Source organism: Protomyctophum bolini (genome assembly GCF_963924005.1).
Source record: "Protomyctophum bolini genome assembly, chromosome: 19".
NCBI lineage: Eukaryota > Metazoa > Chordata > Actinopteri > Myctophiformes > Myctophidae > Protomyctophum > Protomyctophum bolini.
This window is the reverse complement of record NC_137880.1, coordinates 5,612,208-5,628,476: the sequence shown is the minus strand read 5'-3', so window position 1 is coordinate 5,628,476 and position 16,269 is coordinate 5,612,208. Positions and strand designations below refer to the sequence as shown.

The following is a 16,269-nucleotide window of genomic DNA, read 5'->3' as shown; positions in this document are numbered from 1 at the left end:
ACTGCGTGGGCCGGCGTTGCTTCTCGCACCAGTGACTCACTGAGCCGAGGGAGGGGGAGAGAGAGAGAGAGAGAGAGAGAGAGAGACACAGAGAGAGAGAGAGAGAGAGAGAGAGAGACACAGAGAGAGAGAGAGAGAGAGAGAGAGAGACACAGAGAGAGAGAGAGAGAGAGAGAGAGAGAGAGAGAGAGAGGGGGAAGTTAACAAACAGATACTTGCACAGGTCGTGATGAAACCAACTGAGCAACCAGTCGAGCTAAGCTTCAAAAAAGGGTTGTGACCCAAAATAAATTGCAATAGTAATTGTTCAAGTTTTATTTTATTTTTCTATCATCCTTATGGTCATCCAAAATAACATATTAAAGCCGCTATAAGCAATAATATGTCAACATTTTAATGACCTTTTTGTTTCTTTTTTTTTTTTGGGGGGGGGAAATCGGGGGGGGGAAATCAGACAGCCAGCAATGGGTATATAGAACGCTCTCAAAAAAGATGTATATCTAGGAGCCGCAATCTGCGTTCAAAGATTTTTCCTCCTAGAAGCTTTGTCATTGGTCGAAGATTTGCCTGTCTGCTTCCTGATTGGTTAGTCATTGCAACAAAGGGGGGAAAAAAATGATAATCTCACCCACCGCTTCACACCTGATTCTAATTTTGCATTTCGCTTTTTTTTCTTTGTCCTCTCATGTAGATTTAATTGATCGAGGATTATCATTTGCCTCTTGGATGCACCGCCCGGAGAGAGAGAGAGAGAGAGAGAGAGGCGGGGTCAACGGTCACAGTGTTCACACAGCCGATTGGGTGGAGAGGGAAGACGCTGTTCTGATGCCGTCAGCCGAATGGTGGAGAGGGAAGCCGCTGTTCTGATGCTGTCCCTCACAGCACCACCCTTACCTCCACCTCCAAGGTTAGTGGACTTTACACATATTCGCTATGGGTTCTATTATTGTCTCTCCACCAGGCCGAAGGCATGGGGAGAGAGTATGTTTTGCACTCCGTCCGTCTGTGAACAGCTAATCTCAGGCACCGTTAACCCGGTCGATGCCAAATTTTGCACACACACTCCCTGGATGCCAACGATGAACCTCTGACCTCTGAAAATTTCCAGAATGGCCTGTTATAGCGCCACCAGGAGGCCGACTTTTGGAAAAACACATTTGTTTATATTACTCCTCCAGATTCTGTCCAAATATCCCACAAATTGTTACACACTATCTCTATAGTCATGTGTTCAAGACGGATCTTCGCGATTTTCTTAGTTTTTTTGGGTAACTGTTGTAGAATTGCAATATTACACTCGAGGGTGTGGGTTAACGTGATTATTGCCCCGACAGTGATGCGGTCAGGAACGAGACGAAGTCGAGTTCCGCAAGCATATTACCCTCTCGTGTAACATTGCTTAATTGAACATGGTCAGAAAAAGATTGGCCAATGTTATTTTGATATAGTCTTTGAAGATCATTGAAAAAGCCAAGAAAACAAAGGAAAGGATTAAGGTTTTGTTTTAGTTTTTGTTCCTTTTTCTTCAAATGTTTTATATACACACTGATGAAGGCTGCGGGATATACTGTAGCTGTCTCTCCTGATGCGATCTGTTTAACCCTGTAAGACCCGGATATATTTCTACTATTTGGTAATATACGGTACTTTTATTAGGGTTAAAGGTCATGAGTCCTTGGTGTGGTATATTGTAAGTTTCCGTTTAAATATAACGACCCAGAAGCCTTCCTCTTTGTTTGTTTTTTCCCCAGCTCTGGCTCAACAGTCACCACATCTCAGCCATGGACGACTTCGCCCTTCTCCTTCTCCTCCTCCTCCCTCTTCTTCTTCCACTGACGTCCTCGACGGCAACCCTTTGAAAAAAAAAAAAACCTTCCAACTGTAAACGAACAAAAGAGGGAGACTAAAACCCCACCCATCAGAGGTGTGGCCTCCAGAGGTACCTTCCACATGAAAGGTACCTTTCAAAACCTATAGAAGTCAGCCTGGTGGTACAGACGAAGGGGGACACCACTGTATATATATATATATATATAAAATAAAAAATGGAACCGCATGAATTTGCTGCTGCCGCCGGGCAGAAATGCCCAAACAAGGAGCCGGCGAGGGAGAAGGTGCCCCTCCTTCTGCAGAGGAAGTGGGTGTCGGAGCCCTCCTCCTCCTCCGCCGCCTCCAAGCGGAGCACGTTCGCCGACCCGGCAAAGCGCCACTCGCACCGCGAGAGCGCGCAATGCGGCGCCTCCGGGAACTCCTCCTCCTCCGGGAAGCTGTTTTTGGGATCTTGCACGCCGCCGTCTCAGGAGGGGGGTCCGGCGGGGGGGGGGCCGGGGTCCTTTAGGGGATACCATGCCTACCCGCTGGCTCAGCCGCCGTACCCCCAGCACCCGCAGACGGAGCGCTGCTTCCTGTCGGGGGGAGCCAAACCCGAGCCCCACGCCTGGCCCTTCGCCGGGCAGCTGCCCTCGGACGACCTTTACCCCTCCTCTGCGGCGGGGGGCGGCGGCGGCGGGGGGCACGCCGGGGGGCACCCCCACCCCGGCAACGGCGGCGGACGGTTCCCCCGGCAGAAGTCCCCCAGCTTGCCGAGTTCTTTCGGCCAGTACACCGAGGAGGACGCGGAGGGGGGCTTCGGCGTCGTGAGCAAGAAGAGCGAGCAGCAGCAGCAGCAGAACAACAACAACAGCAGCAGCAATAAGCCCAAGAAGCCCGGCAAGTACATCTGCCACTACTGCGGCCGCGCCTGCGCCAAGCCCAGCGTCCTGAAGAAGCACATCCGCTCGCACACGGGCGAGCGGCCGTACCCCTGCGCGCCCTGCGGCTTCTCCTTCAAGACCAAGAGCAACCTGTACAAGCACCGCAAGTCCCACGCGCACGCCATCAAGGCGGGCCTCGTGCCCTTCTCGGAGCTGCCGCCGGGCCTCCCCCCGCCGCGGGGGGCCGCCGCGTCGTCCGCGGGAGAGGCGGGCGACGCGTCGTGCCACTCGGACGGCGAGCAGAGCACGGACACGGACGAGGAGGGCCTGGCGGGGGGGGAGGGCGCCGCCCTGCTGGCGCCGCCGCCGGACGACGTGATGAAGGCCGGCCCCGCCCCCGTCCCGCACATCTCCTTTGAGGCTGACAAGAGCACAGGTTATTATGGAAGCGTTTATGTGTGGCAAAATACAAGTTCACATAATTGTGCTGTATTATGGGTTATATCAGGGGTGGGCAACTGGCGGCCCGGGGGGCCACATGCGGCACCTTCACTTAATGTGGCCCTCAGAATTCTGATATATTATTGATTTCAGCTGTTTACAATTCCGCAAAACATGCAAACATGACCTGCTTTAATTACTTCAGTCTAAATGAGTAGCTCATTGCTCAACACAACAAGTATAATTAAAGGCATTTGAAATGACATAAAAGTTAATTTTCAGGATTCCAATTCAAAAAGAGCAAAAAATTATTCGAGATTTAAATTTGAATATAGCAAAAAATTGCCGATCTACAAGCTCAAAACGTGTCGCAGCGTGATGCGTTTTGAGCTTGTAGATCGGCTATTTTTGCTACGACAGTAATATATGGCCCTAGGGAGTGAGTGTGGAAATATAGTGGCCCTCTCCATCGTCAAAGTTGCCCACCCTTGGGTTATATAATATATATATATATATATATATATATATATATTATATATTCAGACTGTATTAATAAACATGGTCATGAATACTTTCTGCTTCCAGTCACTATAGTTTAAAGTCTCATTTCTCATGTCATAATATTCTTTTTGGAAAGTTATGGTCCCATTTATTAAAGAAAATACCATAATATTATTTTTGGAAAATTATGGGCTCATTTATTAAAGAAAATACCATAAAGTCGCGTATGTTCTGAGGGGCGTGGCTACCGTTACAGTCTACGAACGGGAGCCACCCCCCCCGTTCAGTCAAAAATAAAAACCAACAAAGAGTAAGGGGGGGAAGTGCCGCCTCATTGTCTGGGATCAGCCAATGGGCCAGCTGGGCCCAAACGGATCTAGAAATATGGCGACTTATACAGTGCAAGGAATTACAGGCTTCATTTCACGTCCATGTTAGACCCGGGGGAACGCTTTGTCCATATATTTTTTTACAGTCTATGGGCTTAACACCTTCCCTCCCTAAAACGTCACTCTCGTCCTCGACCGTCTTTTTAAGGTGGCGGCGGCGCGGAGCCGGCGTACGGCGACTCTGCAGAGGAGCTGACGAGCGCGACGCAGCAGCTGGGCTCCTGCATGAAGGTGCCTCTCCTCATCGTCCCCATGCCGGGAGGGACGGGAGGGCGGGTTCCCTCGCCCGGAGGGATGGAGTGCCCCCCGTTCCCCGACATGAAGGGCCCGCACCACCCCAGCCACCACCACCACCACATGCCAGCGGGTTCGCAGGCCGGCAGCCGAGTGATGGCCGTCGCGGACGACTCGCCCACCATCAAGCAGCGGCTGGCCCTCAGGTGAACGAAACCGCAAAAGTGGTGGAGAGAAAAAGGGATCCATTGTTGTGCTTAAAGGACCACTTCGCCACTTTTCAACCTATCTTCATATAATAGGTCCTCACTAAAAAAATCATGAAAAAAATGGCGCAATGTTTTTCTACTCGGTCTGTGTCTCATATAGGAGGGCTGTGGGCAGTTCAGAAACCGTCTTCCAGTGACATCATCGATGGGGAATACAAGCTAATAAAAACTGCAGGCTTTCTAGTCCGGAAAAGTTGCAATGCGTAAATGGAAGCCATCGTTCTCACGATAATGGAAATCTACTTTTTTTTAATAAAAATAATCTGCCTAATGATGATGTCACTGGAAGACGGTTTCTAAACTGCCCACAGCCCTCCTATGAGACACAGACTGAGTAGATAAAAATCGTGTCATTTTATCATGATTATTAGTGTGAACCTATTATATGAAGATAGGTTGAAAAGTGGTGAAGTGGTCCTTTAACACAATCCATGCTTTTGGCGGAACGCTCCGCCATAAGGAATGTAATAACCTTTCCGCTCCTGTCGGAATGCTCCGTCAGATTAGCTTTATTATGGATATCAATCCGCATCGCTGAGAACTATTTTTTCAATATTATTTTGGCTCGGCCCGAATTCCTTCTTTAGCGATCCTAGACCGGATCGCGCATGCGCGCTGCCGTCCACCTCCCATTATACAGGCTGACTAAAAAAAGCTGAATAACTCCTAATCTACGGAGCTCTCCGTGGTTTGGTCAATTAGCGCGATGTTCGGAGGTCTTTGCTGATTATCCGGTGGTCTAGATGGAAACATTGGTGCTTTCTAGAGCAAGGATGGCTATATTTTAGCTCGCTAGCATTAACGCTATTTATTTAGCATAAGATGGACGCCCACAACATCCGTTTCTGTGCTGTGTGCGCAGCCTCTAAATCGCCCCCACAGACCGTGGCAGTCAGAAGTTGGATTTTCGTCCAGCAGGTGGCAGTGAACCCTTAAAGGGAAACTTCACCCTTTTTTGCAAAGAAAATAAAAAAATAATCCATGCCAGTACACTACAATAGAAACGCAGATCAGTCGCCAAGCGTTTCTATTGTTTTGAAGTTTTGGAAGAAAAAAATGAAATGTTGTTGCTAATTGTTATAAGCAACATTTTAATTGTTTTAATTGTCAAATTGTTTAAATGTCAAATATAGCTTTTTTTTTCCTTAGACGCACAATTACGTCCTGGCACAGGGGGTTAAAGTGCTTAAAACGTAACCTGTCATTCCTTGGATTGGGTTCATTCAAATATCACTTATTTTTTTGTTTTGATAATCCTCTCTACTATAGAGTGTGCTGACCATATATAAGGAGTTCCTCCCTGTCCCCAGTTATAACCCCTGGGGGGGGTCAAAAAACCTTAGGTTTCATTTTTGGCTCTATCCTGATTGGATGAAAGGCTTTTTGCCACCTAGCCAAAAACGAAACCTAAAGGTTTTTTGAGTGAAATCACTGAATATACCTTTAAATCACTCGCTCGACTCTCACCCGCACGCAGGCTGACGGAGAAGAAGAGCCATGAGGACTCCGTGGACCACCACCACCACAACGCCGCCTCCGAGTCGCCCCCGCCGAGTCAGTCCCTGAACCTCCTCAGCCCGCACAGCAAGGGCAGCACCGACTCGGGCTACTTCTCCCGCTCCGAGAGCGCCGAGCAGCAGGTCAGTCCGCCCGGCGGCGGCAACACATCACACAACAACACCGCCAAGTCCTACGAGGAGATCATGTTCGGCCGGACGTGGTACTACAGGCCCAGCAACAGGCAGTCGGTCACCGTGGGAATGGCGGAAGTGGCGCCGACGATGATGGCGGTGTCCTCCTCCTCGCTGGACATGGGCAAGATAGCCGAGGGCCGCGTCTTTTTCCGAGCCGGGGGCGGGGACGGCGGCGGGGGGGGGGACGCGAAGCAGTACCCCACGGGGCCCTGCCAGAGCAGCACGGGACTCCTCCTCCTGGAGACTCCCGGGGACTCCTCCGGGGGGCCCCTCGTCAGGAGCAACTCCATGCCGACGGCTTCGTCGCCCAACGCCGCCACCGGCCTGGCGGTGCCGCCGCCCCAACCGCCCCCCTCCGGGATCCGCGTGAGCCACTCCTTCGACGAGATGATGATGACGACGTCGGACGACGTCTTCTACCCCGGCGGCGGGGGCGGGGGCGCGGGGGGGCTCCGGAGGGGGCTCCGCCGGCAGGCCGCCTTCGAGCACTCGGCCCACGAGACCACCCACCACCACGGCGAGGCCGGGGCGGCGGGGGGAGGAGGAGGAGGAGGAGAGGCGTACGGCCACGTGCCCAAGAGCGCCGTCTCCTCCTCCGCGTGCACCAAGATGGGCGGCGGCGAGCGGAGCCCGGGCGTCCCCGTCGAGCACGTGGCGTACGGCCCCTACGGCACCAAGGTGGGCATGACCACGACCGCCGCGACGTCGACGACATCGGAGATCTCCAACCGGAAGAGGAGGAAGGAGAAGAGCGTGGGCGACGAGGAGGACGACAGCCCGGGCCACTGCGACGACGACGACTACGACGACGTCGTCCAGCACGGCGGCAGCGGCAGCCTGGACGGCGGCGGCGGCGGCTGCTGCGGCGGGCTGCCGCGGCGGGCCACCACGGCGGGCTCGCTGCACAGCGCCCACAGCCAGTCGGACAGCTTCGACACGTGCGCCAGCATGTGCTCCGAGGACTCGGACGGAGGCGGTGGCACCGGGGGAGGCCGGAAGGGCGGCGGCAACGTCATATCCGTCATCCAGCACACCAACTCGCTCAGCCGGCCCAGCTCCTTCGAGAAGTCCGAGTCCTTCGACTCGCTGCAGGCCGGCGGCCCCCCCATGGGCGGCTACCAGACGCCCACCCTGTCCAGTCAGTACTCGGAGCAGTCGGACACGGAGGTCTACGAGGACGCGCTGCAGAGCCTGCAGGCCGAGTCGTCGTCGTCGACGGCGGCGCTGCTGATGCGGACGGAGAGCAGCGGAGGGGGGGAGCAGCAGCAGAGCGACATGGAGCTGGCCTCCGTGGCGGGGTCTCCCTGCTGCTCCCCTCCCTCCTCCTACCACCACCACCACGTCCCCCACAAGCTGGTGCGGCAGCCCAACATCCAGGTCCCCGAGATCCGCGTGACCACGGAGGAGCCCGACGTGAAGCCCGACAAGGACGCCCACGAGACGGCCGCCATGGCCAAGGAACCGGAGAGCAAGGTATATAAGATTTTATTTTGTATTATTTTATTTTTTTTCATAATTTTTTGACAACCCATAGTTTTAATTGAGTTTTTATTGGTTGTAATGTTTTTTCTTTTTTTTTTTTAATATATTTTTAATCCCACGATTTTGTAACCCTTCACCCCTGTGTCAATCATCTAATGTGATCCTGGGCTCTATACACACCCTCCGCCAACCTGGGGAGAGCAACGGACTTGAACTCATGCTTCCTTCATGCTTGAGTGTCCACAAGTTGCTCCTTTACACCTGACAGGGGGGAGTTTCCCTGGTTGGACGTAGCACGTGGAAGGAACACGTTATTCCAACCAGTTCCTTTCCCCTCCATCATGCACTCCGGCTGGCCAGGGGGAGGCAGTTTAGAGACCAAGATTACTGCATGTTTTTTGTGAGGGTACCTAGCCTATGAATTTTTTTTAACTACGTTAATATGGTCATCACACTCTATAGTAGGGAGGATTATCACAACAAAACAAAAAAAGAAGTGACATCTGAATTAACTCCAATAACATCCTTGGCCTGGAGCAGCAGCAGCAGCAGCAGGTGGTGGTGGTGGTGGTGGCGGCGATGGAGGCGGAGTTCCAGCTGCCGCAGCGGAGCGACACCCTGTCCCAGATGCCGTCGGAGAAGCTCCCGCCCAAGAAGAAGCGCCTGAGGCTGGCCGACATGCAGGAGCACTCGTCGGGCGAGTCCACCAGCTTCGAGTCGGCGACGGGCTGCGCCAGCCTCTCCCGCAGCCCCAGCCAGGAGAGCAACCTGTCGCACTCCTCCTCCTTCTCCTCGGCGTCCTTCGAGAGAGACGAGGCTGGGGCCGCGCTCAAGTCGGCCTCGCCCACCACCAAGCAGGTACTTATACAGTATGTGTATACGGACCGCTGTGTTGTTTTTGGCAGCAAATTTTCTATTTTAGTTTTTTTTAGTCATAGTCTCTTGAATAGTTTTCACTTGGTTTTTAGTCACATTTTAGTCGCCTGGAATGTTCTAGTGTTTAGTCTAGTTTTAGTCGACTGAATGTCGTACGATTTTAGTCGACTAAAATCTACAGTTGATTTAGTCGACTAAAATGTGTTTTGACAGGCCCTTGATGTCGTTGTAATGACATATTTTACACTTTGGTCGCATGCTGAAAATAGCAGATATACAATCTCACAACGCGTCTCCAGCATGCAACCCAGCGTAAAACTGGATCTCTTGTCCACTAGTCCCTTCCTAACATTTTAGTCTAGTTTTTATTTGTGGACGAAATTGTCAGTATACTTAGTTTTAGTCGTCATAGATTCGTTTTAATTTAGTTTTAGTCAGTGAAAAAAGGTAGTCGACGAACATTTTTCGTCTTAGTTTTAGTCGACGAAAACAACACTGATTACGGACCGGACCGATCCACAGATTTGGGTTTTGCAGCTTTAATCTTAGAACACCAAACGAATTTTTTTTTGAGAGGTGCAACCACTCCTACAACCAGCAATGTCCGTGCGTATATATGTATGTATGTATGTGTCCGTCATGAGCACGAGTATGTGACTTATTAGTACCAGTATATAGGGGGCGCCAGAAACAGAGAGAGATAGTGATGTGCCTGCTGCCTGCTAATGAGAGAGAGAGGTGGAGAATACAATATATTCTCATCAAAATATATTGTAACACATGACAACTTGAGCTACTCTTCTTCAATATTTTCCATTAAGAATACAAATAGCCCTAAAAAAAACGAAGAATAGAAATAGCTCTATAATAGTTAGCAAGATCTGTGAAAAACGTGCCCGTGCATATATATATATTTTTTTTTTACATTCCTCAAAAAAAGAGAAATGAGGACAAACAGCAATATCTCTGACTATGTTTAAACGTCGTGTGCAACCAACAGGACGAACCGTGCGCCGCCGCCACCGCCGCCGCCAAACAGTCGGAGTTCCTGACGGTCCCCGGCATGAGCGGTCATTCGGGCCACCACCAGCAGAGGGAGATGAGGCGCTCGTCGTCGGAGCAGGCGCCCGACAGCGTGCTGCCCAGCGAGCCGCCGGAGGTGCGCAGCAAGTCCTTCGACTACGGCAGCCTGTCTCCCAGCTCCAGGCAGGGCGAGCTCTACTGCAGCGCCTCCGCCATGAAGGAGCGCCGGAGGGGATACCTCGTCAGACAGGTGGGGGCAACGTGGATTTATTTTTATTTTTATTTTTATTTTTATTTTTATTTTTATTTTTATTTTTATTTTTATTTTTATTTTTATTTTTATTTTTATTTTTATTTTTATTTTTATTTTTATTTTTATTTTTATTTTTATTTTTATTTTTATTTTTATTTTTATTTTTTGTAACCCAAAAAAACATTATTACTATTTATTTATTTTTAGCAGTCACCTATAAGCCAGGGGTTCTCAACGCCTTTTTTTTGGCTGCGGGGGGACCCACGGAAATGCCTTGGCCGCCGTGTCTCGTTTTCAGGAAACTGTCAGGATTTTAGCCTGCATGGGCACCATTTAATTTCGGGTATATATGATCCTGTCGGGAGCGGATGATATCGTTACGTCATGTTGTAGTATTGTTTTGTAGTCGACAGGCAGGAACAACAGGCGGCAACTTCCTTTTCCCTCAAAACGATTTGTCTCGATAAAAGCTATACAGGCTATACGAGAGCTTTTATTGAGAGGGAAAAGGAAGTTGCCGCCGCCTGTTGTTCCTGCCTGTCGACTATACAAAACGACACTACAACATGACGTAACGATATCATCCGGCTCCCGAACAGGAACCATACGGACTTTTGAAACGGACACCAGGCTTTCCTCCGAGGTGGTGGAAAAGCCTGGAGGTGAGGCGAGGTTATAGTCAGGATGTATAGAAGACTTTATATTAAAAAAAAAACACTTTTTACATGATTGACAGGCGTCACTGAGCGTCTACCCGGAGACAGTGGTCCAGGAGGCGGGAGGCGCCGAGCTGTCCATTAAACAGGAGAGCTGTGAGCACGGCCTGTGGCCAACGGGACCCGGGTACGCTGCAGGCACCGACCTGACCAACAGAACCAAGAGGCTGGTCGGTTCTGGAGGTGAGCTTTATTTTTATTGTTGAGTGGTGGTGCAACCACTCCAAGGAACAGCAATGTCCGTGTCACCTATGTGTGTTCACCCACCCCTCATATGTGTTAATTAATGAGCACCAGTATAATGAGTACCAGTAGGGGGCGCTGTTTGCCAGAAACAGAGACAGAGAGACAGTGCTGCTCTGTTGCTTGCTAATGAGAGAGGGAGGGGGGGAGGAGGGGGGGGGGAGAGAGGGGAGTTGCACCACTCGGTTCACACGGGTGTGATTATTATTAAAAAAAATTAAATGGAGAGAGTTTGGCAGTCGAGGTTATATTTGAAAGAACACTTGTGCCTATATCACAATATAGTACAATACCCCCCCCCCAAAAAAAAAATCACAGACAATATCATACAGTCATAATGTCATAATGTCATGATATAATAGAGCGGCGCAGTCCCTCCCCCTTTCAGAACAGCGAACGGCCCAGGAAATGAAAACGCAATGCATTTCCCCATAGGCAGTTTTTATTTAATTTATTTAAAGAGCTTTTAAGCGTCGTATACGAAGCCAACTCTTGTCGTGACAAATCATGACAACACGCGCAATATTTCGGGAGAGAATTAGAAAGTAGAAAAAAAAACGGCAGGTTACAACACTTTCTTTGTTGTTTTTGTTCTTTGTAATTATTTGTTTGGTCCAAAATATTGTGTGTGTTTTCGTCATGATTTGTCACGACAAGAGTTGGCTTCGTACGACGCTTAAAAGGTCTTTAAATAAAAATTTAATAAAAACTGCCTATGGGGGAAATGCATTGCGTTTTCATTTCCTGGGCCGTCCGTTGTTCTGAAAGGGGGGAGGGACTGCGCCGCTCTATATTGATACTAGGGAATGTCCCGCTCAGTTGTCGTTATAATTATCAATGAAGGGAAAATAATCTCCAGCTCCAGTCCTATAAGTATATACCGTCTAATAACGTGTGTTGTTTTCAGGTGTGAGCTGCCATCCACAACAACAACATCTTCATCATCATCACCACCATCATCAGCACCATCATCAGCTCCAGCACAGCATCAGTGAGGACAGCCTTCAGGACGAACCTTCGCTCTGTCCAAGGTCTTCATCAATGCATTGCTATACATAACAGTGGTGTTCCCTTCCTTACTATCGGCCTGACACCTAGAGGTTTCTTAGGTACCTCTGGAAGCCACACCTCTGATGGGTGTGGTTTAGTCTTAAGGGGGTGTGTTTTTTTCACCCACTGTGTGATATAATAAACGGACAGTAGGTGGCAGTAGGACAGTAGGACAGTAACATGCTATAGGGCATTCACTTCTAGTCATTTGTACTAGTTGCCTAGTTTACTAGTCGACTAGTTTAACTACCTATTATGTAAAAAAAATAATAATATATATATATATATATATATATATATATATATTTTGGAAATTAATATTTGTACATTTAAAAACTGTGTACATTGGTGACTATAACTATAATCTACCTGATCTTGAGGCCTACAAAATCTGGGAAAAAAATAGTTAACTTTTTTTTCTTATCAACTAGTCAACTATAGTACCAACAAGGTCGACTAGTGGATTTACTAGTAAACTAGTCGACTAGTACTAAAGTACTGTCCTTAAGTACAATTTTGAGGTATTTGTACTTTACTTGAGTATTTCCAATTTCCAGTACTTTTACTTCTACTCCACTACATCACAGAGCCAACATTTGTACTTTTCACTCCAGTTTAATTAATTGAAAACTTTAGTTGCTGGTTACTTTTTGCGATTTAAAATTGTATTAGAAAACATACCATTAACCACTTCAACCCTATTTCGGCCATTTGAAAATAGCCGATTTACAAGATCGGCTATTTTCAATAGACTTTCTACACATTTTGAGCTTGTGAAATGGGACATTCTGCAATATGAATACGTATACATTTTCAATTCCGTACTTTTACTTGTAACAAAGTAGTTCTAAATTGCAGTATTGGTACTTTTACTTAAGTAAAACAATTGAGTACTTTTTCCACCACTGTAACATACTGACGCTAATAATCTCCACAGTAGAAGAGAGCGCCTCATAAAATTGTCGAAAATTGTCATGTGCTGCTGAATACAAAAATCACACTTGTGTGAAGTGAGAAGTGCCATCGAGGGCACGCACACAGTTCCTAGACTACGGCTATATGCTCTAAAAAGTGTGAAAAAAAATATTTTTTAAATTTCCCTACGTACGTTCTTTAAAACTGTTTGTTAGCCATAAGCGTCTAGACGTCTAATTGCCAATTAAGTACCGGAAGTACAGGACGACAAGACGTCTTCCCTTGGGAAGAAGTTTTTTTTTTTTTTTATCCATATTTTTTTTAATTCCTCTAATCTGGTGTACACAGGTGATGACATGCACATTACATGCATACTAGAATTTACAAATTCTTTCTTTCTTTATAATGGGAGAATTGGCACTCAAAGCACTAAACTGGTGACCACCAGGTGGCGCTGGAAGAGTTTTAACAATGGTATACCCTTTCTGTTCCAGCATCAGGTCCCAGCATCGCCTACAGGCCCAGGGCTCGTCATCCGAGGGGGAGTATGCAGCACACGAGGCCTACCAGCAGCAAGCACTCTGGAACCAGGCCGACTCCAACCACAGGCCCAGGCAGCACCTCTCCTTCCAGGTTAGCACACTACAGTACACTCACTTCACACGGATGTGATTTATTTATCTTTTCTCCCTGGAAATAAAGACGTCTGGGTTTGCCGAGGCTATATAACTATACAATAACCTGGCACCACCACCACCACGTATACCCACCTCTCTCCTTCCAGGCCCAGCAGCAGCAGCAGTTCCGGAAGCTTCACTCCAGCAGCAGCAGTATGGCAGCTCACAACACAGCACTCCACAAACACCAACAACAACAACAACAACAACAAGCACAGCCTAGTAGTCTCCATGCCCCGCAGCACGTCGTCCATGACCCACAGCCACAGGGAGGAGGAGACCAGACCAAAGCAGAACCCCTGCCGTACCTTCCCTTAGCTTCCTTCCTGCCCCGAGCCTCTCCTCATGCCCAGCCACAACAACCCGGCTTTGGCTCGGCGCTCTCCTCCAAGCTGTCTCTATCCTCCTCCACCACCACCTCCACCTCCACCACCACCACCACAAGCACGCTGCTCCAGCAGATTCAGGTTATTGGAATACTTTGGCGGGTTTTTTTTATCATTATATATAGTTCAGTTTCCGTTTGTTTTTAACCCATTTTAGACCTGAGGTCGATTCTATACAAATAATCTAAATCCTGACATTTTTCTGAAGAGCCCTGTGTTTCTAGATCAGTGGTTCTTCAAAGTATTTCATGTCAAGGAGCCACAGAATGATATGTATTTGGCCGCCGACCCCCCCCCCCCCCCGTCTCAAAATATGTTGTTCCAGAAGCAAAGATTTGAGTTATAAACGTTCACCCTGAAAGAATATATTGAAAGATGTGCGCCACATTTTTGAAGATTTTTCAAAAATAGCGGACCTACAAGCTCGTAGCGCGGCACTCGGTGGCTCGCTATGAGCTTGTAGATCTGCTATTTTTCCCCCCCAATAGCTAAAGAATAACATAATTCTTAAAACACGAAAAGGGGTTCCCGTCCAGAATGGGTTAAATATTATATTTTATATATGTTTATATTCCCAACACAAACATTAAATGCCATTGGCAATGAATGGAGAATGTACCTCAAATCGTGTCCGCATTAGTGCTCGTTTTTTGTTTTTTTTTCCATTGTTGTGACAATGCTTTGACAAGTTCTTGTCAGGTGCAGGATTCAATAAGGTCAGAGTAAGTAGTGCGATAAAATAAAGAAAAAAATTATATATATATTTTTTTAATGTATATATATATTCAGTTACTGTTGGTAACGACGAAAACTAAGGGCATTTTGTGCGTGATTTAGTTTGTAAAAACACGGTACAGTTTGAGTTGTTTTAGCTATTTATTTGCTTTTATTACAGTTTTTATTCACTTCAGTTAACCCATTTTTGAGCGGGAACTCTTTATTGGTGGTTACATACATTATGTTATAATTTAGCTATTAGGTCTGCTATTTTTGAAAAATCGTTAAAATGTGCCTCAAATCTTTATGATTTAGAATTCTTTTTTGAGGTCAGGCCTAAATGGGTTAACGATGTTGTTAACTGAAGCAAAAAGTTTTTTTTTTTTTTCTCCTTCGTTTGTTATAACTCTTAATATCTTTTGCAGCAGACCCGCCCGGCCTTCGCCACCCACACGACCTGCTGCTCTCTGCCCGGGGGCGCGCAGCTGGTGCCCGGGGGCACGCTGGTGGTGCCCGTCCGCGTCCACACCCAAGTGCCGACCTTCGGCAGCGCCATGTACACCACCGTCAGCCAGCTGGTGGCCAACCGCGGCGTCGGCACTAGCGCGCTGTGTGTCCCCACCGGGCTCCACGCCAAGGGAGGAGGTGTGTATTGTGATGGAAGTTATGAAATGTATAGTTGCTCTGGCCTCTGTCCTACTGACATTTTACTGTCCATTTGCTGTATTACACAGTGGGTGGAAGAAAAAAAAAAAACCCTTAAGGCTAAACCCCACCCATCAGAGGTGTGGCTTCCAACGGTACCTTTCAGGTTCCTTTCAGGCAAAGGTACCTATGAAAGCCTCAGAGGAAGAGACGAAAAGAACCCCACTGTAATAAGTAAGTATGTCTTCGAGAGACAAGAAAGGGGCCACACACACTGCCTTCGTTTTAGAGTGCAGAGAATTAATGAATTAACTACCTTCTTCGGGGTATGTGAAGGCAGTTGTCTGGCGAAACGTTGGTACATTTATTATCTTAGTGTCCTAAAATAAATGATTGGCACTTTTGGCTACATCAGTGTGTCTTGTCTCTCGAAGACATAGTTTATAACATTGATACTGCCACCTGCTGGACGCACAGCCAACCTCAGACTGCCGAGGGCCATTTCAATGCTGTACACGCTGGACCCCACGTCCCGTTTTGGGCGTCCATGTGTTTAACGCTAAATGAATAGCGTCAATGCTAGCGAGCTAAAATGAAGCCATCCTTGCTCTAGAAAGCGCCAATGTTTCCATCTAGACCACCGGATAATCAGCAAAGAACTCCGAACACCGCGCGTTTCATCCAAATCACGGAGAGCTCCGTAAGAGTTCGAGTTATTCCGCTTTTATCAGCCTGTATAATGGGAGGTGGACTGCAGCGCGGTTGGCAACCCGGTCTATAGGATCGCTAAAGAAGGAAAGGCCAAGCCAAAATATGAATGAAAGAAATTGAAATCAGCGATCCGGTTTTGATATCAACAATAAAGCTTATCAGACGGAACATTAGGGGCTGTATTTTGCGTGTCTTAAGTACCAGGTCTTATTACCTAACTTGAGTAAACTAAAGACGTGGAGGCGTGATCAATGCCATTTGGCTATTCTGAGTGGTCAAAGAGCATTGATCACGCCTCCAGGTCTTTAGTTTACTCAAGTTAGGTAATAAGACCTGGTACTTAAGACATGCAAA

General features: G+C 48.0%; 1 protein-coding gene across 6 annotated transcripts in view; it reads left to right on the top strand.

The window, feature by feature from the left end:
- The window catches only part of hivep2a (HIVEP zinc finger 2a), a 113,641-nt gene that overhangs the window by 58,668 nt on the left and 38,704 nt on the right, over positions 1-16,269 (top strand). For 2 of the 6 annotated variants that reach the window (XM_080791649.1, XM_080791644.1), the window contains exons 4-14: positions 692-907; positions 1,752-3,129; positions 4,173-4,464; positions 6,005-7,694; positions 8,244-8,561; positions 9,580-9,852; positions 10,592-10,754; positions 11,722-11,845; positions 13,274-13,412; positions 13,564-13,923; positions 14,985-15,213. In XM_080791649.1, the coding sequence (XP_080647775.1) occupies positions 2,046-3,129; positions 4,173-4,464; positions 6,005-7,694; positions 8,244-8,561; positions 9,580-9,852; positions 10,592-10,754; positions 11,722-11,845; positions 13,274-13,412; positions 13,564-13,923; positions 14,985-15,213 (4,672 nt within the window). In that variant the 5' untranslated portion in view covers positions 692-907; positions 1,752-2,045. Of the gene's footprint in view, positions 1-691; positions 908-1,723; positions 3,130-4,172; positions 4,465-6,004; positions 7,695-8,243; positions 8,562-9,579; positions 9,853-10,591; positions 10,755-11,721; positions 11,846-13,273; positions 13,413-13,563; positions 13,924-14,984; positions 15,214-16,269 lie in introns of all 6 variants that reach the window. The other 4 variants (XM_080791646.1, XM_080791647.1, XM_080791648.1 and 1 more) reach the window with 4 other exon arrangements.